We start from the raw sequence: 21271 nt of genomic DNA on the forward strand, positions 1-21271 counted from the left end.
TCGTTGGTTTGTTTGTTCGTTCGTTCCTTCGCTCATTGTTCGTTCTTTCCTTCGTTTGTTGGTTCGTTTATTTGTTAGTTCTTTCCATCGTCTGTTTGTTGACTGGTTCGCGTATTCGTTAGTTCTATCCTTCGTTTGTTGGATTTTTCGTTCATTTGTTTGTTCGTTTTCAACACAGCTTTGACGTCAGAAAAAGAAATGTGGAACGTGTTAAGACAGAACCTTGCTAAAAGTTAAGGGTACAATTTATTGGTCATTGACTTTATCTTCAAGTGGTGGCTCCTAAAGGAGCCGTTTTAGTTTTAAGTATGTGAAGCGTAAGCTCACTTAAGCACGCTCGCCTCTGATTCGTCTGGCCAACTGGATATCCTTTGGCATAATGGTGACACGTTTGGCGTGGATAGCGCACAGGTTGGTATCCTCAAACAAGCCCACTAGATAGGCTTCACTGGCCTCTTGGAGAGCTAGGACGGCAGAGCTTTGAAAGCGCAGGTCCGTTTTGAAATCCTGCGCAATCTCTCGCACAAGACGCTGAAAAGGCAGCTTGCGGATGAGTAGTTCTGTAGATTTCTGATAACGGCGAATTTCTCGGAGAGCAACTGTTCCGGGTCTGTAACGATGAGGTTTCTTGACACCACCAGTAGCAGGAGCGCTCTTCCGGGCTGCTTTTGTAGCTAGCTGCTTACGAGGAGCTTTTCCACCAGTCGATTTTCGAGCCGTTTGCTTGGTACGAGCCATGACTGAAAGTAGAGATTTGACGTTTTGAAAGCGATCAAAAAGTTTTGATTTGTTTCACCACCATTGAGTAAAATCGATTTATAACAGAAAGCCCGTGATCCGATTGGCTGATTAATGACGCATGTGATTGGCTGTGAGAAATTTGCTTTTCTGTTGTGAAGAAGATGCGGCTGAACTTTCGATCTTAGGCAGCTTGTTGCTAGAAATTTGAAAATGACTCGAAAGCATGCGGAATATTACGGAATTGTGGGCACTGTGATATAGATATATATATATTTCCTGTTTAGTTTAAGTCTGACTTTGTTAACAAGAAATGAGAATTTCTCGTAACAGTTTTCCTTAACGGGCAAGTAAGTTATCCAAAGTAAGGCATGCCGAGTATAAATATTCATGAGACTGTCGGCAAAGCGTTCGCCTTTGCTTTGTTTTGAAAGTTACGTTTCCCGAGAGGTACAACTGGACAAACTAAAGCGCCAGCAAAGTCGGCAGGGTTCGTTAACTCGCAGTTTCGCTACTGGATTATCTAAAACAAGTCATGTCTGGACGCGGTAAAGGAGGCAAAGGTCTAGGAAAGGGCGGCGCTAAGCGTCATCGTAAAATTTTAAGAGACAACATCCAGGGCATAACCAAGCCTGCTATCCGTCGTCTAGCTCGCCGCGGTGGTGTGAAGCGTATCTCTGGTCTGATCTACGAAGAGACTCGCGGAGTCCTGAAAGTCTTCCTTGAGAACGTCATACGTGATGCTGTGACCTACACCGAGCACGCCAAACGAAAGACAGTGACAGCCATGGACGTGGTCTACGCTCTCAAACGCCAAGGACGTACTCTCTACGGATTTGGTGGTTAGGGAAGTGCCTGACTACAAGCTCCCCCTTAAAAAAACGGCTCCTTTAGGAGCCAACAAGTCTAACGAAAGTCCCGACCAGCAATAAATGCGATTCATTTTTAACAACAGCAACACACAGTTCTATGTTGAACTTTAATTTGCGTTACCTTAGTGATGTAAAACAGAAGTTAAGAGTTGCAATAATAGCTGACATTTTTTTTGATCAAAGTTCTGTGTATGTAAAGTGTTGGGTTTTAGGTGTCGAGCGTTGATCAAATTAAGCGCTTGCAAACAAGGCCGTCGAGATAAGAGTTAAATTATGGTGTGTGTTTTCAAGACCAATCTGTTAACAATTTTAAGTTGGAATAGTCTTTCAGTAGGCAAATGAGATGACTGAGACAACTATAACTTTTTTTTTTATAAGAACGTTAAGGCTGAGATTAACCAAGATTTTAAGAACATTCTCCCAGAACATTCCTCGGGTTGAGAGTCGGTTAAGAACGTTTTTATTCCGCTACTCTGTCGATTAGATGACAAGCATAAAATAAGGGTGACAAAAAAATGTAAACTAACCCAACTACTTACGGGCACGCTTTGTATAACATTAACAATGGTTTTCCTATTGCATGACACACATCTCGGCTTGTAGTAATCAGCAGTAGTTCTTATTCATAACTGTTGCATTCTTTCTGTAGCACGCGCCAGCGAATATCTAGATTTGCAAACTGCATGATGAATACACCCACATAGTAAATAAGTTTACTGCCGGACATTTGGATTGCTCTTTCGCTTTTGCCGCCTTCCTGGCCGAACCGAGCAGGACCACTAGACAACGTCTCGAACACTCGTAGGTACTTATTAGATCTTGTAATAAAAGCCGTAGAGAATATATATGAAAGTCACACAAGAGATTAACTCGCTAAGACTGTTTTAAGTCACTTTTATCGACTTCCAGCTGATAAATATAATACACTGGACTTTCGGTTTAAAACCAACGCGCGCATGCCTAATTATTGTACGCCTTGTGTTTTTCTCTATGTGTGTACTGCAGGCAACTTTACATTGATTTCATTAGTTTTGTTTTGTAGTTGAAGCGAATGCCTAACAGGAGGTAGTTTTTGGTAACTTTGATGTATTGCTATAAGGCCGCTTATCTTTGTATTGGAACATGACTGTTATCAACATTTGGTGGCTCCTAAAAGAGCCGTTTTGAGTTTGTTATTAAGCTGGGAGCTTAATGTTGTTTCTTCTCCGCCTTCTTGGGTAGAAGCACTGCTTGTATGTTGGGAAGAACTCCACCCTGAGCGATAGTCACACCAGCAAGAAGTTTGTTTAACTCTTCATCGTTTCGAACGGCTAACTGCAGGTGACGAGGGATGATCCTGGTTTTCTTGTTGTCCCGAGCAGCATTTCCAGCTAACTCGAGAATCTCAGCACTCAGATACTCCAGTACGGCAGCCAAGTAGACTGGAGCACCTGCGCCGACACGCTCGCCGTAGTTGCCTTTGCGAAGGAGACGATGGATACGACCAACAGGAAACTGAAGTCCTGCCCGGGATGAACGGCTCTTAGACTTGGTGCCCGGAGCTTTGCCTTTTCCTCGACCTGTCATTTTCACTTTCTGAATGTTCTCTTTGCTTGTTATCTCTGGCAAAGTTGAGTTGAACGATTTTGTTCTAGTCTAGTCAGCCCGAAACTATGACCCGGATTTTTATTTGATTTTTCTTCAAATCAGAGGATCAAAGCGCACCAATCAAAACCGCGCCGTACTCCGAACAAAAGATAATTAGCAGGCAAAATGCGCTGTCGGTAGCGTCGGCCTATGGGTAGTTGTCAGTTAATGAAATAACCAATCGGCGAAAGGCAATTTCGATCCGCATACTAATTAATCCTCCTGGATAATTTGTAATAAATAGCAGTTAAGTTACCGTGGCATGTTCAAAGCTGATCTCATCGGATCATCTAGAATTCCAAACAATTTTTCAGAGAAGCCAGATAAACATGGCACCGAAAGTTCCAGCAGCAAAGAAAGGCGAGAAGCGAGCGGGAAAAACTAAGTCGGCGGCAGTTGATGGTTCGGCCAAGAAAAAGAGGAAGGGAAAGAGAAAGGAGAGCTATGCGATCTACATCTACAAGGTCCTTAAGCAAGTTCATCCCGATACGGGTATTTCTAGCAAGGCCATGGGTATCATGAATTCGTTTGTGAATGATATCTTCGAGCGTATCGCCAATGAGTCTTCCCGCCTGGCGCACTACAACAAGAAGTCGACCATCAGCTCCCGCGAGATCCAGACCGCCATCAGGTTGCTTCTGCCCGGAGAACTTGCAAAGCATGCTGTCAGCGAAGGCACTAAGGCTGTCACCAAGTATACCAGCAGCAAGTAAACATCGACTCCAGCGTTGATTCACAACAAAAACGGCTCCTTTAGGAGCCACCACATGTCATAAAAAGCAATGTCCAACGTGTCAGTTCTTTAGTTATTAACCCCTTCTGCTCCTTTAATCGCCACACTACACAAGGCTTTCTTTTAAGCTTTCAGATTTGAGATAACTATTAGATTTAAGAGAAATATATACATAGAGTTTTTGTGTGTGTGTGTGTTTTTTTTTTGCAAAATAAAACTGTTTACAGCAATGAATGGCCCAGTTCAAGTTCTTTATGCTTTTCTTTATAAAGGATAGCTCGGAACGCTGCCTGTCAGTTTTTCACGCAAACTTTCCGTGTGCCGTCAACGTTTATCGTGGACTATTATAAGACTCCCCGCGAAAATCAACAAGCCAGTGGCACCTAATGTCATGTTCTCCGCGCGCGCATAATTTAACAGGCAGTTTCCGCGCGCTTAGCTTCCGTTTGTTACGTTGCAATGAACACTCGCACGAAGTATCATGTAATGGTTTTCACACTGAAGAAAGCCTATGCCCGAAGAGTTTGTAACTTTTCACAAGATGCTGAACCTTTGACATTTTTCAACCTTATCGGTTTTCAGTTTTTATTTTCTTTTGATTTTTTAGACCGAAGTTCACGGCTAAGTTCACGTTCTCCGCACGCGCTCGAGTGTTTCACTCCATCTCTGGTCAAGCATCAGAGAAACTTATTAAACAACGCTCAAGATCTCTTTTGTTTGGTTTTTTTTTTTTGCGAGATCTATCTTACGTCTTATTGACAAGAGCATTTTCTTTGCAGCTTTCGGGCGTTGATCTTCGATTGCCTGTTTTTTTTTTTTTTTTTATCCTGTGTGAGTGCGAGTGTGTGTGTTGCACCTAGTTTTACTTTGTCATTTCGTCAAATATATGGAGGGAAATATATGTTTTGTTTTTTTTTTCAAGTTGGTCATTGCTTTTGTTTATTTGGTGGCTCCTAAAAGAGCCGTTTGGTTTACTGGACGCCGGGCGAAGATATCTCTTCGTTTACTTCTTCTTGGTCACCTTAGCTTTCTTGACTGCGGCCGGCTTTTTAACTTCTTTCTTTGTGCTAGGTTTCTTCGCAGCTACCTTCGGCTTTGTTGGTGACTTTGTGCCTGATGGCTTCTTGACTGCAGGCTTCTTGGACGTATCTTTCTTGGATGACGGACTTTTTGTAGAAGAGTTTTTCGTAGAAGAAGTCTCTTTCTTGGCCGCAGGTTTCTTTGTGGAAGCTTTCGTTGTAGCAGCGGGTTTCTTTGGCTTAGCCAGCGGCCTTTTACTCGGCGCAGCAGACTTTCTGGTCGGCTTTTTCTGCTCTTTTGGTAGCTTAAATGATCCTGAAGCTCCCACTCCCTTGGTGTGGATGAAGGTTCCATTGGCTGTACCCTTCTTCAGAGCTGTCTTGACGTGATGAGATGCTGTATCTCCCACCTTGTAGTTGGCCTTAACGTACTTCTCGATCGCTTGGCGTGAAGAACCGTTGCGATCTTTCAACGTGAGAATAGCAGTCTTAATCATCTCTTCGTATTTCGGATGTTCGGCAGGGGTTTTGGTCATCTTTCGCTTAGCGTTGTCTGACATTCTGCTAGTTTCTGTCGGTCTACTGAACTGTGAATTGTGTGACTCTTTCGAGAAATTCGAGGCACGTTGTTAGCATTGTAAGTTTTTACTTGTAAATGCGGACCGCAGAGAGAACAAGCCCGGCAAAGTTAGTAACGGACGTTGTTATTCTGTGTTTCTTTCATGCAAATACTTGGGAATAAATTGCTTGGTACACAGTTTTATTTGAGTTTTTCATTGAAATACTTTATTAAAACCTTTTTAAAGAGACCGAGGTACAGTCTTTTTTCCAACAACACGATAAAACTCGAAGTGAATCGACCGACATGTAAAGGCAAACGCTGTCTAATGCGAAGAAACGCTAGAAAGAATGATATTGGACTGATGTTTTGTTGACGTTTGGTCAGTTTGTTGGTTGGTTAGTTTCATTGGTTTATTCGTTGATTTGTTAGTTCTATCCTTCGTTTGTTCGTTGGTTTGTTTGTTCGTTCGTTCCTTCGCTCATTGTTCGTTCTTTCCTTCGTTTGTTGGTTCGTTTATTTGTTAGTTCTTTCCATCGTCTGTTTGTTGACTGGTTCGCGTATTCGTTAGTTCTATCCTTCGTTTGTTGGATTTTTCGTTCATTTGTTTGTTCGTTTTCAACACAGCTTTGACGTCAGAAAAAGAAATGTGGAACGTGTTAAGACAGAACCTTGCTAAAAGTTAAGGGTACAATTTATTGGTCATTGACTTTATCTTCAAGTGGTGGCTCCTAAAGGAGCCGTTTTAGTTTTAAGTATGTGAAGCGTAAGCTCACTTAAGCACGCTCGCCTCTGATTCGTCTGGCCAACTGGATATCCTTTGGCATAATGGTGACACGTTTGGCGTGGATAGCGCACAGGTTGGTATCCTCAAACAAGCCCACTAGATAGGCTTCACTGGCCTCTTGGAGAGCTAGGACGGCAGAGCTTTGAAAGCGCAGGTCCGTTTTGAAATCCTGCGCAATCTCTCGCACAAGACGCTGAAAAGGCAGCTTGCGGATGAGTAGTTCTGTAGATTTCTGATAACGGCGAATTTCTCGGAGAGCAACTGTTCCGGGTCTGTAACGATGAGGTTTCTTGACACCACCAGTAGCAGGAGCGCTCTTCCGGGCTGCTTTTGTAGCTAGCTGCTTACGAGGAGCTTTTCCACCAGTCGATTTTCGAGCCGTTTGCTTGGTACGAGCCATGACTGAAAGTAGAGATTTGACGTTTTGAAAGCGATCAAAAAGTTTTGATTTGTTTCACCACCATTGAGTAAAATCGATTTATAACAGAAAGCCCGTGATCCGATTGGCTGATTAATGACGCATGTGATTGGCTGTGAGAAATTTGCTTTTCTGTTGTGAAGAAGATGCGGCTGAACTTTCGATCTTAGGCAGCTTGTTGCTAGAAATTTGAAAATGACTCGAAAGCATGCGGAATATTACGGAATTGTGGGCACTGTGATATAGATATATATATATTTCCTGTTTAGTTTAAGTCTGACTTTGTTAACAAGAAATGAGAATTTCTCGTAACAGTTTTCCTTAACGGGCAAGTAAGTTATCCAAAGTAAGGCATGCCGAGTATAAATATTCATGAGACTGTCGGCAAAGCGTTCGCCTTTGCTTTGTTTTGAAAGTTACGTTTCCCGAGAGGTACAACTGGACAAACTAAAGCGCCAGCAAAGTCGGCAGGGTTCGTTAACTCGCAGTTTCGCTACTGGATTATCTAAAACAAGTCATGTCTGGACGCGGTAAAGGAGGCAAAGGTCTAGGAAAGGGCGGCGCTAAGCGTCATCGTAAAATTTTAAGAGACAACATCCAGGGCATAACCAAGCCTGCTATCCGTCGTCTAGCTCGCCGCGGTGGTGTGAAGCGTATCTCTGGTCTGATCTACGAAGAGACTCGCGGAGTCCTGAAAGTCTTCCTTGAGAACGTCATACGTGATGCTGTGACCTACACCGAGCACGCCAAACGAAAGACAGTGACAGCCATGGACGTGGTCTACGCTCTCAAACGCCAAGGACGTACTCTCTACGGATTTGGTGGTTAGGGAAGTGCCTGACTACAAGCTCCCCCTTAAAAAAACGGCTCCTTTAGGAGCCAACAAGTCTAACGAAAGTCCCGACCAGCAATAAATGCGATTCATTTTTAACAACAGCAACACACAGTTCTATGTTGAACTTTAATTTGCGTTACCTTAGTGATGTAAAACAGAAGTTAAGAGTTGCAATAATAGCTGACATTTTTTTTGATCAAAGTTCTGTGTATGTAAAGTGTTGGGTTTTAGGTGTCGAGCGTTGATCAAATTAAGCGCTTGCAAACAAGGCCGTCGAGATAAGAGTTAAATTATGGTGTGTGTTTTCAAGACCAATCTGTTAACAATTTTAAGTTGGAATAGTCTTTCAGTAGGCAAATGAGATGACTGAGACAACTATAACTTTTTTTTTTATAAGAACGTTAAGGCTGAGATTAACCAAGATTTTAAGAACATTCTCCCAGAACATTCCTCGGGTTGAGAGTCGGTTAAGAACGTTTTTATTCCGCTACTCTGTCGATTAGATGACAAGCATAAAATAAGGGTGACAAAAAAATGTAAACTAACCCAACTACTTACGGGCACGCTTTGTATAACATTAACAATGGTTTTCCTATTGCATGACACACATCTCGGCTTGTAGTAATCAGCAGTAGTTCTTATTCATAACTGTTGCATTCTTTCTGTAGCACGCGCCAGCGAATATCTAGATTTGCAAACTGCATGATGAATACACCCACATAGTAAATAAGTTTACTGCCGGACATTTGGATTGCTCTTTCGCTTTTGCCGCCTTCCTGGCCGAACCGAGCAGGACCACTAGACAACGTCTCGAACACTCGTAGGTACTTATTAGATCTTGTAATAAAAGCCGTAGAGAATATATATGAAAGTCACACAAGAGATTAACTCGCTAAGACTGTTTTAAGTCACTTTTATCGACTTCCAGCTGATAAATATAATACACTGGACTTTCGGTTTAAAACCAACGCGCGCATGCCTAATTATTGTACGCCTTGTGTTTTTCTCTATGTGTGTACTGCAGGCAACTTTACATTGATTTCATTAGTTTTGTTTTGTAGTTGAAGCGAATGCCTAACAGGAGGTAGTTTTTGGTAACTTTGATGTATTGCTATAAGGCCGCTTATCTTTGTATTGGAACATGACTGTTATCAACATTTGGTGGCTCCTAAAAGAGCCGTTTTGAGTTTGTTATTAAGCTGGGAGCTTAATGTTGTTTCTTCTCCGCCTTCTTGGGTAGAAGCACTGCTTGTATGTTGGGAAGAACTCCACCCTGAGCGATAGTCACACCAGCAAGAAGTTTGTTTAACTCTTCATCGTTTCGAACGGCTAACTGCAGGTGACGAGGGATGATCCTGGTTTTCTTGTTGTCCCGAGCAGCATTTCCAGCTAACTCGAGAATCTCAGCACTCAGATACTCCAGTACGGCAGCCAAGTAGACTGGAGCACCTGCGCCGACACGCTCGCCGTAGTTGCCTTTGCGAAGGAGACGATGGATACGACCAACAGGAAACTGAAGTCCTGCCCGGGATGAACGGCTCTTAGACTTGGTGCCCGGAGCTTTGCCTTTTCCTCGACCTGTCATTTTCACTTTCTGAATGTTCTCTTTGCTTGTTATCTCTGGCAAAGTTGAGTTGAACGATTTTGTTCTAGTCTAGTCAGCCCGAAACTATGACCCGGATTTTTATTTGATTTTTCTTCAAATCAGAGGATCAAAGCGCACCAATCAAAACCGCGCCGTACTCCGAACAAAAGATAATTAGCAGGCAAAATGCGCTGTCGGTAGCGTCGGCCTATGGGTAGTTGTCAGTTAATGAAATAACCAATCGGCGAAAGGCAATTTCGATCCGCATACTAATTAATCCTCCTGGATAATTTGTAATAAATAGCAGTTAAGTTACCGTGGCATGTTGAAAGCTGATCTCATCGGATCATCTAGAATTCCAAACAATTTTTCAGAGAAGCCAGATAAACATGGCACCGAAAGTTCCAGCAGCAAAGAAAGGCGAGAAGCGAGCGGGAAAAACTAAGTCGGCGGCAGTTGATGGTTCGGCCAAGAAAAAGAGGAAGGGAAAGAGAAAGGAGAGCTATGCGATCTACATCTACAAGGTCCTTAAGCAAGTTCATCCCGATACGGGTATTTCTAGCAAGGCCATGGGTATCATGAATTCGTTTGTGAATGATATCTTCGAGCGTATCGCCAATGAGTCTTCCCGCCTGGCGCACTACAACAAGAAGTCGACCATCAGCTCCCGCGAGATCCAGACCGCCATCAGGTTGCTTCTGCCCGGAGAACTTGCAAAGCATGCTGTCAGCGAAGGCACTAAGGCTGTCACCAAGTATACCAGCAGCAAGTAAACATCGACTCCAGCGTTGATTCACAACAAAAACGGCTCCTTTAGGAGCCACCACATGTCATAAAAAGCAATGTCCAACGTGTCAGTTCTTTAGTTATTAACCCCTTCTGCTCCTTTAATCGCCACACTACACAAGGCTTTCTTTTAAGCTTTCAGATTTGAGATAACTATTAGATTTAAGAGAAATATATACATAGAGTTTTTGTGTGTGTGTGTTTTTTTTTTTGCAAAATAAAACTGTTTACAGCAATGAATGGCCCAGTTCAAGTTCTTTATGCTTTTCTTTATAAAGGATAGCTCGGAACGCTGCCTGTCAGTTTTTCACGCAAACTTTCCGTGTGCCGTCAACGTTTATCGTGGACTATTATAAGACTCCCCGCGAAAATCAACAAGCCAGTGGCACCTAATGTCATGTTCTCCGCGCGCGCATAATTTAACAGGCAGTTTCCGCGCGCTTAGCTTCCGTTTGTTACGTTGCAATGAACACTCGCACGAAGTATCATGTAATGGTTTTCACACTGAAGAAAGCCTATGCCCGAAGAGTTTGTAACTTTTCACAAGATGCTGAACCTTTGACATTTTTCAACCTTATCGGTTTTCAGTTTTTATTTTCTTTTGATTTTTTAGACCGAAGTTCACGGCTAAGTTCACGTTCTCCGCACGCGCTCGAGTGTTTCACTCCATCTCTGGTCAAGCATCAGAGAAACTTATTAAACAACGCTCAAGATCTCTTTTGTTTGGTTTTTTTTTTTTGCGAGATCTATCTTACGTCTTATTGACAAGAGCATTTTCTTTGCAGCTTTCGGGCGTTGATCTTCGATTGCCTGTTTTTTTTTTTTTTTTTATCCTGTGTGAGTGCGAGTGTGTGTGTTGCACCTAGTTTTACTTTGTCATTTCGTCAAATATATGGAGGGAAATATATGTTTTGTTTTTTTTTTCAAGTTGGTCATTGCTTTTGTTTATTTGGTGGCTCCTAAAAGAGCCGTTTGGTTTACTGGACGCCGGGCGAAGATATCTCTTCGTTTACTTCTTCTTGGTCACCTTAGCTTTCTTGACTGCGGCCGGCTTTTTAACTTCTTTCTTTGTGCTAGGTTTCTTCGCAGCTACCTTCGGCTTTGTTGGTGACTTTGTGCCTGATGGCTTCTTGACTGCAGGCTTCTTGGACGTATCTTTCTTGGATGACGGACTTTTTGTAGAAGAGTTTTTCGTAGAAGAAGTCTCTTTCTTGGCCGCAGGTTTCTTTGTGGAAGCTTTCGTTGTAGCAGCGGGTTTCTTTGGCTTAGCCAGCGGCTTTTTACTCGGCGCAGCAGACTTTCTGGTCGGCTTTTTCTGCTCTTTTGGTAGCTTAAATGATCCTGAAGCTCCCACTCCCTTGGTGTGGATGAAGGTTCCATTGGCTGTACCCTTCTTCAGAGCTGTCTTGACGTGATGAGATGCTGTATCTCCCACCTTGTAGTTGGCCTTAACGTACTTCTCGATCGCTTGGCGTGAAGAACCGTTGCGATCTTTCAACGTGAGAATAGCAGTCTTAATCATCTCTTCGTATTTCGGATGTTCGGCAGGGGTTTTGGTCATCTTTCGCTTAGCGTTGTCTGACATTCTGCTAGTTTCTGTCGGTCTACTGAACTGTGAATTGTGTGACTCTTTCGAGAAATTCGAGGCACGTTGTTAGCATTGTAAGTTTTTACTTGTAAATGCGGACCGCAGAGAGAACAAGCCCGGCAAAGTTAGTAACGGACGTTGTTATTCTGTGTTTCTTTCATGCAAATACTTGGGAATAAATTGCTTGGTACACAGTTTTATTTGAGTTTTTCATTGAAATACTTTATTAAAACCTTTTTAAAGAGACCGAGGTACAGTCTTTTTTCCAACAACACGATAAAACTCGAAGTGAATCGACCGACATGTAAAGGCAAACGCTGTCTAATGCGAAGAAACGCTAGAAAGAATGATATTGGACTGATGTTTTGTTGACGTTTGGTCAGTTTGTTGGTTGGTTAGTTTCATTGGTTTATTCGTTGATTTGTTAGTTCTATCCTTCGTTTGTTCGTTGGTTTGTTTGTTCGTTCGTTCCTTCGCTCATTGTTCGTTCTTTCCTTCGTTTGTTGGTTCGTTTATTTGTTAGTTCTTTCCATCGTCTGTTTGTTGACTGGTTCGCGTATTCGTTAGTTCTATCCTTCGTTTGTTGGATTTTTCGTTCATTTGTTTGTTCGTTTTCAACACAGCTTTGACGTCAGAAAAAGAAATGTGGAACGTGTTAAGACAGAACCTTGCTAAAAGTTAAGGGTACAATTTATTGGTCATTGACTTTATCTTCAAGTGGTGGCTCCTAAAGGAGCCGTTTTAGTTTTAAGTATGTGAAGCGTAAGCTCACTTAAGCACGCTCGCCTCTGATTCGTCTGGCCAACTGGATATCCTTTGGCATAATGGTGACACGTTTGGCGTGGATAGCGCACAGGTTGGTATCCTCAAACAAGCCCACTAGATAGGCTTCACTGGCCTCTTGGAGAGCTAGGACGGCAGAGCTTTGAAAGCGCAGGTCCGTTTTGAAATCCTGCGCAATCTCTCGCACAAGACGCTGAAAAGGCAGCTTGCGGATGAGTAGTTCTGTAGATTTCTGATAACGGCGAATTTCTCGGAGAGCAACTGTTCCGGGTCTGTAACGATGAGGTTTCTTGACACCACCAGTAGCAGGAGCGCTCTTCCGGGCTGCTTTTGTAGCTAGCTGCTTACGATGAGCTTTTCCACCAGTCGATTTTCGAGCCGTTTGCTTGGTACGAGCCATGACTGAAAGTAGAGATTTGACGTTTTGAAAGCGATCAAAAAGTTTTGATTTGTTTCACCACCATTGAGTAAAATCGATTTATAACAGAAAGCCCGTGATCCGATTGGCTGATTAATGACGCATGTGATTGGCTGTGAGAAATTTGCTTTTCTGTTGTGAAGAAGATGCGGCTGAACTTTCGATCTTAGGCAGCTTGTTGCTAGAAATTTGAAAATGACTCGAAAGCATGCGGAATATTACGGAATTGTGGGCACTGTGATATAGATATATATATATTTCCTGTTTAGTTTAAGTCTGACTTTGTTAACAAGAAATGAGAATTTCTCGTAACAGTTTTCCTTAACGGGCAAGTAAGTTATCCAAAGTAAGGCATGCCGAGTATAAATATTCATGAGACTGTCGGCAAAGCGTTCGCCTTTGCTTTGTTTTGAAAGTTACGTTTCCCGAGAGGTACAACTGGACAAACTAAAGCGCCAGCAAAGTCGGCAGGGTTCGTTAACTCGCAGTTTCGCTACTGGATTATCTAAAACAAGTCATGTCTGGACGCGGTAAAGGAGGCAAAGGTCTAGGAAAGGGCGGCGCTAAGCGTCATCGTAAAATTTTAAGAGACAACATCCAGGGCATAACCAAGCCTGCTATCCGTCGTCTAGCTCGCCGCGGTGGTGTGAAGCGTATCTCTGGTCTGATCTACGAAGAGACTCGCGGAGTCCTGAAAGTCTTCCTTGAGAACGTCATACGTGATGCTGTGACCTACACCGAGCACGCCAAACGAAAGACAGTGACAGCCATGGACGTGGTCTACGCTCTCAAACGCCAAGGACGTACTCTCTACGGATTTGGTGGTTAGGGAAGTGCCTGACTACAAGCTCCCCCTTAAAAAAACGGCTCCTTTAGGAGCCAACAAGTCTAACGAAAGTCCCGACCAGCAATAAATGCGATTCATTTTTAACAACAGCAACACACAGTTCTATGTTGAACTTTAATTTGCGTTACCTTAGTGATGTAAAACAGAAGTTAAGAGTTGCAATAATAGCTGACATTTTTTTTGATCAAAGTTCTGTGTATGTAAAGTGTTGGGTTTTAGGTGTCGAGCGTTGATCAAATTAAGCGCTTGCAAACAAGGCCGTCGAGATAAGAGTTAAATTATGGTGTGTGTTTTCAAGACCAATCTGTTAACAATTTTAAGTTGGAATAGTCTTTCAGTAGGCAAATGAGATGACTGAGACAACTATAACTTTTTTTTTTATAAGAACGTTAAGGCTGAGATTAACCAAGATTTTAAGAACATTCTCCCAGAACATTCCTCGGGTTGAGAGTCGGTTAAGAACGTTTTTATTCCGCTACTCTGTCGATTAGATGACAAGCATAAAATAAGGGTGACAAAAAAATGTAAACTAACCCAACTACTTACGGGCACGCTTTGTATAACATTAACAATGGTTTTCCTATTGCATGACACACATCTCGGCTTGTAGTAATCAGCAGTAGTTCTTATTCATAACTGTTGCATTCTTTCTGTAGCACGCGCCAGCGAATATCTAGATTTGCAAACTGCATGATGAATACACCCACATAGTAAATAAGTTTACTGCCGGACATTTGGATTGCTCTTTCGCTTTTGCCGCCTTCCTGGCCGAACCGAGCAGGACCACTAGACAACGTCTCGAACACTCGTAGGTACTTATTAGATCTTGTAATAAAAGCCGTAGAGAATATATATGAAAGTCACACAAGAGATTAACTCGCTAAGACTGTTTTAAGTCACTTTTATCGACTTCCAGCTGATAAATATAATACACTGGACTTTCGGTTTAAAACCAACGCGCGCATGCCTAATTATTGTACGCCTTGTGTTTTTCTCTATGTGTGTACTGCAGGCAACTTTACATTGATTTCATTAGTTTTGTTTTGTAGTTGAAGCGAATGCCTAACAGGAGGTAGTTTTTGGTAACTTTGATGTATTGCTATAAGGCCGCTTATCTTTGTATTGGAACATGACTGTTATCAACATTTGGTGGCTCCTAAAAGAGCCGTTTTGAGTTTGTTATTAAGCTGGGAGCTTAATGTTGTTTCTTCTCCGCCTTCTTGGGTAGAAGCACTGCTTGTATGTTGGGAAGAACTCCACCCTGAGCGATAGTCACACCAGCAAGAAGTTTGTTTAACTCTTCATCGTTTCGAACGGCTAACTGCAGGTGACGAGGGATGATCCTGGTTTTCTTGTTGTCCCGAGCAGCATTTCCAGCTAACTCGAGAATCTCAGCACTCAGATACTCCAGTACGGCAGCCAAGTAGACTGGAGCACCTGCGCCGACACGCTCGCCGTAGTTGCCTTTGCGAAGGAGACGATGGATACGACCAACAGGAAACTGAAGTCCTGCCCGGGATGAACGGCTCTTAGACTTGGTGCCCGGAGCTTTGCCTTTTCCTCGACCTGTCATTTTCACTTTCTGAATGTTCTCTTTGCTTGTTATCTCTGGCAAAGTTGAGTTGAACGATTTTGTTCTAGTCTAGTCAGCCCGAAACTATGACCCGGATTTTTATTTGATTTTTCTTCAAATCAGAGGATCAAAGCGCACCAATCAAAACCGCGCCGTACTCCGAACAAAAGATAATTAGCAGGCAAAATGCGCTGTCGGTAGCGTCGGCCTATGGGTAGTTGTCAGTTAATGAAATAACCAATCGGCGAAAGGCAATTTCGATCCGCATACTAATTAATCCTCCTGGATAATTTGTAATAAATAGCAGTTAAGTTACCGTGGCATGTTCAAAGCTGATCTCATCGGATCATCTAGAATTCCAACCAATTTTTCAGAGAAGCCAGATAAACATGGCACCGAAAGTTCCAGCAGCAAAGAAAGGCGAGAAGCGAGCGGGAAAAACTAAGTCGGCGGCAGTTGATGGTTCGGCCAAGAAAAAGAGGAAGGGAAAGAGAAAGGAGAGCTATGCGATCTACATCTACAAGGTCCTTAAGCAAGTTCATCCCGATACGGGTATTTCTAGCAAGGCCATGGGTATCATGAATTCGTTTGTGAATGATATCTTCGAGCGTATCGCCAATGAGTCTTCCCGCCTGGCGCACTACAACAAGAAGTCGACCATCAGCTCCCGCGAGATCCAGACCGCCATCAGGTTGCTTCTGCCCGGAGAACTTGCAAAGCATGCTGTCAGCGAAGGCACTAAGGCTGTCACCAAGTATACCAGCAGCAAGTAAACATCGACTCCAGCGTTGATTCACAACAAAAACGGCTCCTTTAGGAGCCACCACATGTCATAAAAAGCAATGTCCAACGTGTCAGTTCTTTAGTTATTAACCCCTTCTGCTCCTTTAATCGCCACACTACACAAGGCTTTCTTTTAAGCTTTCAGATTTGAGATAACTATTAGATTTAAGAGAAATATATACATAGAGTTTTTGTGTGTGTGTGTTTTTTTTTTTGCAAAATAAAACTGTTTACAGCAATGAATGGCCCAGTTCAAGTTCTTTATGCTTTTCTTTATAAAGGATAGCTCGGAACGCTGCCTGTCAGTTTTTCACGCAAACTTTCCGTGTGCCGTCAACGTTTATCGTGGACTATTATAAGACTCCCCGCGAAAATCAACAAGCCAGTGGCACCTAATGTCATGTTCTCCGCGCGCGCATAATTTAACAGGCAGTTTCCGCGCGCTTAGCTTCCGTTTGTTACGTTGCAATGAACACTCGCACGAAGTATCATGTAATGGTTTTCACACTGAAGAAAGCCTATGCCCGAAGAGTTTGTAACTTTTCACAAGATGCTGAACCTTTGACATTTTTCAACCTTATCGGTTTTCAGTTTTTATTTTCTTTTGATTTTTTAGACCGAAGTTCACGGCTAAGTTCACGTTCTCCGCACGCGCTCGAGTGTTTCACTCCATCTCTGGTCAAGCATCAGAGAAACTTATTAAACAACGCTCAAGATCTCTTTTGTTTGGTTTTTTTTTTTTGCGAGATCTATCTTACGTCTTATTGACAAGAGCATTTTCTTTGCAGCTTTCGGGCGTTGATCTTCGATTGCCTGTTTTTTTTTTTTTTTTTATCCTGTGTGAGTGCGAGTGTGTGTGTTGCACCTAGTTTTACTTTGTTATTTCGTCAAATATATGGAGGGAAATATATGTTTTGTTTTTTTTTTCAAGTTGGTCATTGCTTTTGTTTATTTGGTGGCTCCTAAAAGAGCCGTTTGGTTTACTGGACGCCGGGCGAAGATATCTCTTCGTTTACTTCTTCTTGGTCACCTTAGCTTTCTTGACTGCGGCCGGCTTTTTAACTTCTTTCTTTGTGCTAGGTTTCTTCGCAGCTACCTTCGGCTTTGTTGGTGACTTTGTGCCTGATGGCTTCTTGACTGCAGGCTTCTTGGACGTATCTTTCTTGGATGACGGACTTTTTGTAGAAGAGTTTTTCGTAGAAGAAGTCTCTTTCTTGGCCGCAGGTTTCTTTGTGGAAGCTTTCGTTGTAGCAGCGGGTTTCTTTGGCTTAGCCAGCGGCTTTTTACTCGGCGCAGCAGACTTTCTGGTCGGCTTTTTCTGCTCTTTTGGTAGCTTAAATGATCCTGAAGCTCCCACTCCCTTGGTGTGGATGAAGGTTCCATTGGCTGTACCCTTCTTCAGAGCTGTCTTGACGTGATGAGATGCTGTATCTCCCACCTTGTAGTTGGCCTTAACGTACTTCTCGATCGCTTGGCGTGAAGAACCGTTGCGATCTTTCAACGTGAGAATAGCAGTCTTAATCATCTCTTCGTATTTCGGATGTTCGGCAGGGGTTTTGGTCATCTTTCGCTTAGCGTTGTCTGACATTCTGCTAGTTTCTGTCGGTCTACTGAACTGTGAATTGTGTGACTCTTTCGAGAAATTCGAGGCACGTTGTTAGCATTGTAAGTTTTTACTTGTAAATGCGGACCGCAGAGAGAACAAGCCCGGCAAAGTTAGTAACGGACGTTGTTATTCTGTGTTTCTTTCATGCAAATACTTGGGAATAAATTGCTTGGTACACAGTTTTATTTGAGTTTTTCATTGAAATACTTTATTAAAACCTTTTTAAAGAGACCGAGGTACAGTCTTTTTTCCAACAACACGATAAAACTCGAAGTGAATCGACCGACATGTAAAGGCAAACGCTGTCTAATGCGAAGAAACGCTAGAAAGAATGATATTGGACTGATGTTTTGTTGACGTTTGGTCAGTTTGTTGGTTGGTTAGTTTCATTGGTTTATTCGTTGATTTGTTAGTTCTATCCTTCGTTTGTTCGTTGGTTTGTTTGTTCGTTCGTTCCTTCGCTCATTGTTCGTTCTTTCCTTCGTTTGTTGGTTCGTTTATTTGTTAGTTCTTTCCATCGTCTGTTTGTTGACTGGTTCGCGTATTCGTTAGTTCTATCCTTCGTTTGTTGGATTTTTCGTTCATTTGTTTGTTCGTTTTCAACACAGCTTTGACGTCAGAAAAAGAAATGTGGAACGTGTTAAGACAGAACCTTGCTAAAAGTTAAGGGTACAATTTATTGGTCATTGACTTTATCTTCAAGTGGTGGCTCCTAAAGGAGCCGTTTTAGTTTTAAGTATGTGAAGCGTAAGCTCACTTAAGCACGCTCGCCTCTGATTCGTCTGGCCAACTGGATATCCTTTGGCATAATGGTGACACGTTTGGCGTGGATAGCGCACAGGTTGGTATCCTCAAACAAGCCCACTAGATAGGCTTCACTGGCCTCTTGGAGAGCTAGGACGGCAGAGCTTTGAAAGCGCAGGTCCGTTTTGAAATCCTGCGCAATCTCTCGCACAAGACGCTGAAAAGGCAGCTTGCGGATGAGTAGTTCTGTAGATTTCTGATAACGGCGAATTTCTCGGAGAGCAACTGTTCCGGGTCTGTAACGATGAGGTTTCTTGACACCACCAGTAGCAGGAGCGCTCTTCCGGGCTGCTTTTGTAGCTAGCTGCTTACGAGGAGCTTTTCCACCAGTCGATTTTCGAGCCGTTTGCTTGGTACGAGCCATGACTGAAAGTAGAGATTTGACGTTTTGAAAGCGATCAAAAAGTTTTGATTTGTTTCACCACCATTGAGTAAAATCGATTTATAACAGAAAGCCCGTGATCCGATTGGCTGATTAATGACGCATGTGATTGGCTGTGAGAAATTTGCTTTTCTGTTGTGAAGAAGATGCGGCTGAACTTTCGATCTTAGGCAGCTTGTTGCTAGAAATTTGAAAATGACTCGAAAGCATGCGGAATATTACGGAATTGTGGGCACTGTGATATAGATATATATATATTTCCTGTTTAGTTTAAGTCTGACTTTGTTAACAAGAAATGAGAATTTCTCGTAACAGTTTTCCTTAACGGGCAAGTAAGTTATCCAAAGTAAGGCATGCCGAGTATAAATATTCATGAGACTGTCGGCAAAGCGTTCGCCTTTGCTTTGTTTTGAAAGTTACGTTTCCCGAGAGGTACAACTGGACAAACTAAAGCGCCAGCAAAGTCGGCAGGGTTCGTTAACTCGCAGTTTCGCTACTGGATTATCTAAAACAAGTCATGTCTGGACGCGGTAAAGGAGGCAAAGGTCTAGGAAAGGGCGGCGCTAAGCGTCATCGTAAAATTTTAAGAGACAACATCCAGGGCATAACCAAGCCTGCTATCCGTCGTCTAGCTCGCCGCGGTGGTGTGAAGCGTATCTCTGGTCTGATCTACGAAGAGACTCGCGGAGTCCTGAAAGTCTTCCTTGAGAACGTCATACGTGATGCTGTGACCTACACCGAGCACGCCAAACGAAAGACAGTGACAGCCATGGACGTGGTCTACGCTCTCAAACGCCAAGGACGTACTCTCTACGGATTTGGTGGTTAGGGAAGTGCCTGACTACAAGCTCCCCCTTAAAAAAACGGCTCCTTTAGGAGCCAACAAGTCTAACGAAAGTCCCGACCAGCAATAAATGCGATTCATTTTTAACAACAGCAACACACAGTTCTATGTTGAACTTTAATTTGCGTTACCTTAGTGATGTAAAACAGAAGTTAAGAGTTGCAATAATAGCTGACATTTTTTTTGATCAAAGTTCTGTGTATGTAAAGTGTTGGGTTTTAGGTGTCGAGCGTTGATCAAATTAAGCGCTTGCAAACAAGGCCGTCGAGATAAGAGTTAAATTATGGTGTGTGTTTTCAAGACCAATCTGTTAACAATTTTAAGTTGGAATAGTCTTTCAGTAGGCAAATGAGATGACTGAGACAACTATAACTTTTTTTTTTATAAGAACGTTAAGGCTGAGATTAACCAAGATTTTAAGAACATTCTCCCAGAACATTCCTCGGGTTGAGAGTCGGTTAAGAACGTTTTTATTCCGCTACTCTGTCGATTAGATGACAAGCATAAAATAAGGGTGACAAAAAAATGTAAACTAACCCAACTACTTACGGGCACGCTTTGTATAACATTAACAATGGTTTTCCTATTGCATGACACACATCTCGGCTTGTAGTAATCAGCAGTAGTTCTTATTCATAACTGTTGCATTCTTTCTGTAGCACGCGCCAGCGAATATCTAGATTTGCAAACTGCATGATGAATACACCCACATAGTAAATAAGTTTACTGCCGGACATTTGGATTGCTCTTTCGCTTTTGCCGCCTTCCTGGCCGAACCGAGCAGGACCACTAGACAACGTCTCGAACACTCGTAGGTACTTATTAGATCTTGTAATAAAAGCCGTAGAGAATATATATGAAAGTCACACAAGAGATTAACTCGCTAAGACTGTTTTAAGTCACTTTTATCGACTTCCAGCTGATAAATATAATACACTGGACTTTCGGTTTAAAACCAACGCGCGCATGCCTAATTATTGTACGCCTTGTGTTTTTCTCTATGTGTGTACTGCAGGCAACTTTACATTGATTTCATTAGTTTTGTTTTGTAGTTGAAGCGAATGCCTAACAGGAGGTAGTTTTTGGTAACTTTGATGTATTGCTATAAGGCCGCTTATCTTTGTATTGGAACATGACTGTTATCAACATTTGGTGGCTCCTAAAAGAGCCGTTTTGAGTTTGTTATTAAGCTGGGAGCTTAATGTTGTTTCTTCTCCGCCTTCTTGGGTAGAAGCACTGCTTGTATGTTGGGAAGAACTCCACCCTGAGCGATAGTCACACCAGCAAGAAGTTTGTTTAACTCTTCATCGTTTCGAACGGCTAACTGCAGGTGACGAGGGATGATCCTGGTTTTCTTGTTGTCCCGAGCAGCATTTCCAGCTAACTCGAGAATCTCAGCACTCAGATACTCCAGTACGGCAGCCAAGTAGACTGGAGCACCTGCGCCGACACGCTCGCCGTAGTTGCCTTTGCGAAGGAGACGATGGATACGACCAACAGGAAACTGAAGTCCTGCCCGGGATGAACGGCTCTTAGACTTGGTGCCCGGAGCTTTGCCTTTTCCTCGACCTGTCATTTTCACTTTCTGAATGTTCTCTTTGCTTGTTATCTCTGGCAAAGTTGAGTTGAACGATTTTGTTCTAGTCTAGTCAGCCCGAAACTATGACCCGGATTTTTATTTGATT

The 21271-nt window shown here is 42.8% G+C and overlaps 9 protein-coding genes and 7 pseudogenes across 9 annotated transcripts; 5 read left to right on the forward strand and 11 right to left on the reverse strand.

Annotated features, from left to right (window-relative positions):
• Nucleotides 1–211: 211 nt before the first annotated feature.
• On the reverse strand, nt 212–972 carry LOC145501274 (histone H3-like). Its single transcript, XM_081480767.1, has one exon. It carries the CDS (start codon nt 736–738, stop codon nt 328–330), a length of 411 nt encoding a protein of 136 aa, XP_081336893.1. The 5' UTR covers nt 739–972; the 3' UTR covers nt 212–327.
• Nucleotides 973–1063: 91 nt separating this feature from the next.
• On the forward strand, nt 1064–7688 carry LOC145500173 (uncharacterized). Its single transcript, XM_081479654.1, has 3 exons — nt 1064–1583; nt 5041–5336; nt 7237–7688. Exons 1-3 carry the CDS (start codon nt 1274–1276, stop codon nt 7579–7581), a joined length of 951 nt encoding a protein of 316 aa, XP_081335780.1. The 5' UTR covers nt 1064–1273; the 3' UTR covers nt 7582–7688.
• LOC145501277 (histone H2A pseudogene) lies at nt 2694–3176 on the reverse strand (annotated as a pseudogene).
• Nucleotides 3566–4138, forward strand: LOC145501275 (histone H2B.1 pseudogene; annotated as a pseudogene).
• On the reverse strand, nt 4958–5777 carry LOC145501272 (histone H1-delta-like). Its single transcript, XM_081480765.1, has one exon. The coding sequence runs from the start codon at nt 5546–5548 to the stop codon at nt 4973–4975; it is 576 nt and encodes a 191-aa protein (XP_081336891.1). The 5' UTR covers nt 5549–5777; the 3' UTR covers nt 4958–4972.
• On the reverse strand, nt 6208–6964 carry LOC145501273 (histone H3-like). The gene has a single exon (XM_081480766.1). It carries the CDS (start codon nt 6732–6734, stop codon nt 6324–6326), a length of 411 nt encoding a protein of 136 aa, XP_081336892.1. The 5' UTR covers nt 6735–6964; the 3' UTR covers nt 6208–6323.
• An 882-nt stretch (nt 7689–8570) lies between the features above and the next one.
• LOC145501278 (histone H2A pseudogene) lies at nt 8571–9493 on the reverse strand (annotated as a pseudogene).
• A 23-nt stretch (nt 9494–9516) lies between these two features.
• LOC145501279 (histone H2B.1 pseudogene) lies at nt 9517–10804 on the forward strand (annotated as a pseudogene).
• Nucleotides 10805–10849: 45 nt separating this feature from the next.
• Nucleotides 10850–11784, reverse strand: LOC145499611 (uncharacterized). The gene has a single exon (XM_081479142.1). The coding sequence runs from the start codon at nt 11541–11543 to the stop codon at nt 10968–10970; it is 576 nt and encodes a 191-aa protein (XP_081335268.1). The 5' UTR covers nt 11544–11784; the 3' UTR covers nt 10850–10967.
• A 421-nt stretch (nt 11785–12205) lies between these two features.
• LOC145500174 (histone H3-like) lies at nt 12206–12729 on the reverse strand. Its single transcript, XM_081479655.1, has one exon. It carries the CDS (start codon nt 12727–12729, stop codon nt 12319–12321), a length of 411 nt encoding a protein of 136 aa, XP_081335781.1. The 3' UTR covers nt 12206–12318.
• LOC145500175 (uncharacterized) lies at nt 12683–19678 on the forward strand. Its single transcript, XM_081479657.1, has 3 exons — nt 12683–13574; nt 17031–17326; nt 19227–19678. Exons 1-3 carry the CDS (start codon nt 13265–13267, stop codon nt 19569–19571), a joined length of 951 nt encoding a protein of 316 aa, XP_081335783.1. The 5' UTR covers nt 12683–13264; the 3' UTR covers nt 19572–19678.
• Nucleotides 14566–15505, reverse strand: LOC145499616 (histone H2A pseudogene; annotated as a pseudogene).
• On the forward strand, nt 15537–16135 carry LOC145499615 (histone H2B.1 pseudogene; annotated as a pseudogene).
• LOC145499612 (uncharacterized) lies at nt 16948–17779 on the reverse strand. Its single transcript, XM_081479143.1, has one exon. It carries the CDS (start codon nt 17536–17538, stop codon nt 16963–16965), a length of 576 nt encoding a protein of 191 aa, XP_081335269.1. The 5' UTR covers nt 17539–17779; the 3' UTR covers nt 16948–16962.
• Nucleotides 18198–18954, reverse strand: LOC145499614 (histone H3-like). The gene has a single exon (XM_081479144.1). The coding sequence runs from the start codon at nt 18722–18724 to the stop codon at nt 18314–18316; it is 411 nt and encodes a 136-aa protein (XP_081335270.1). The 5' UTR covers nt 18725–18954; the 3' UTR covers nt 18198–18313.
• Nucleotides 19679–20560: 882 nt separating the features above from the next.
• On the reverse strand, nt 20561–21162 carry LOC145499623 (histone H2A pseudogene; annotated as a pseudogene).
• Nucleotides 21163–21271: the final 109 nt, after the last annotated feature.

Source organism: Orbicella franksi, chromosome 10, assembly GCF_964199315.1.
Source record: "Orbicella franksi chromosome 10, jaOrbFran1.1, whole genome shotgun sequence".
NCBI classification, from domain to species: Eukaryota; Metazoa; Cnidaria; class Anthozoa; order Scleractinia; family Merulinidae; genus Orbicella; species Orbicella franksi.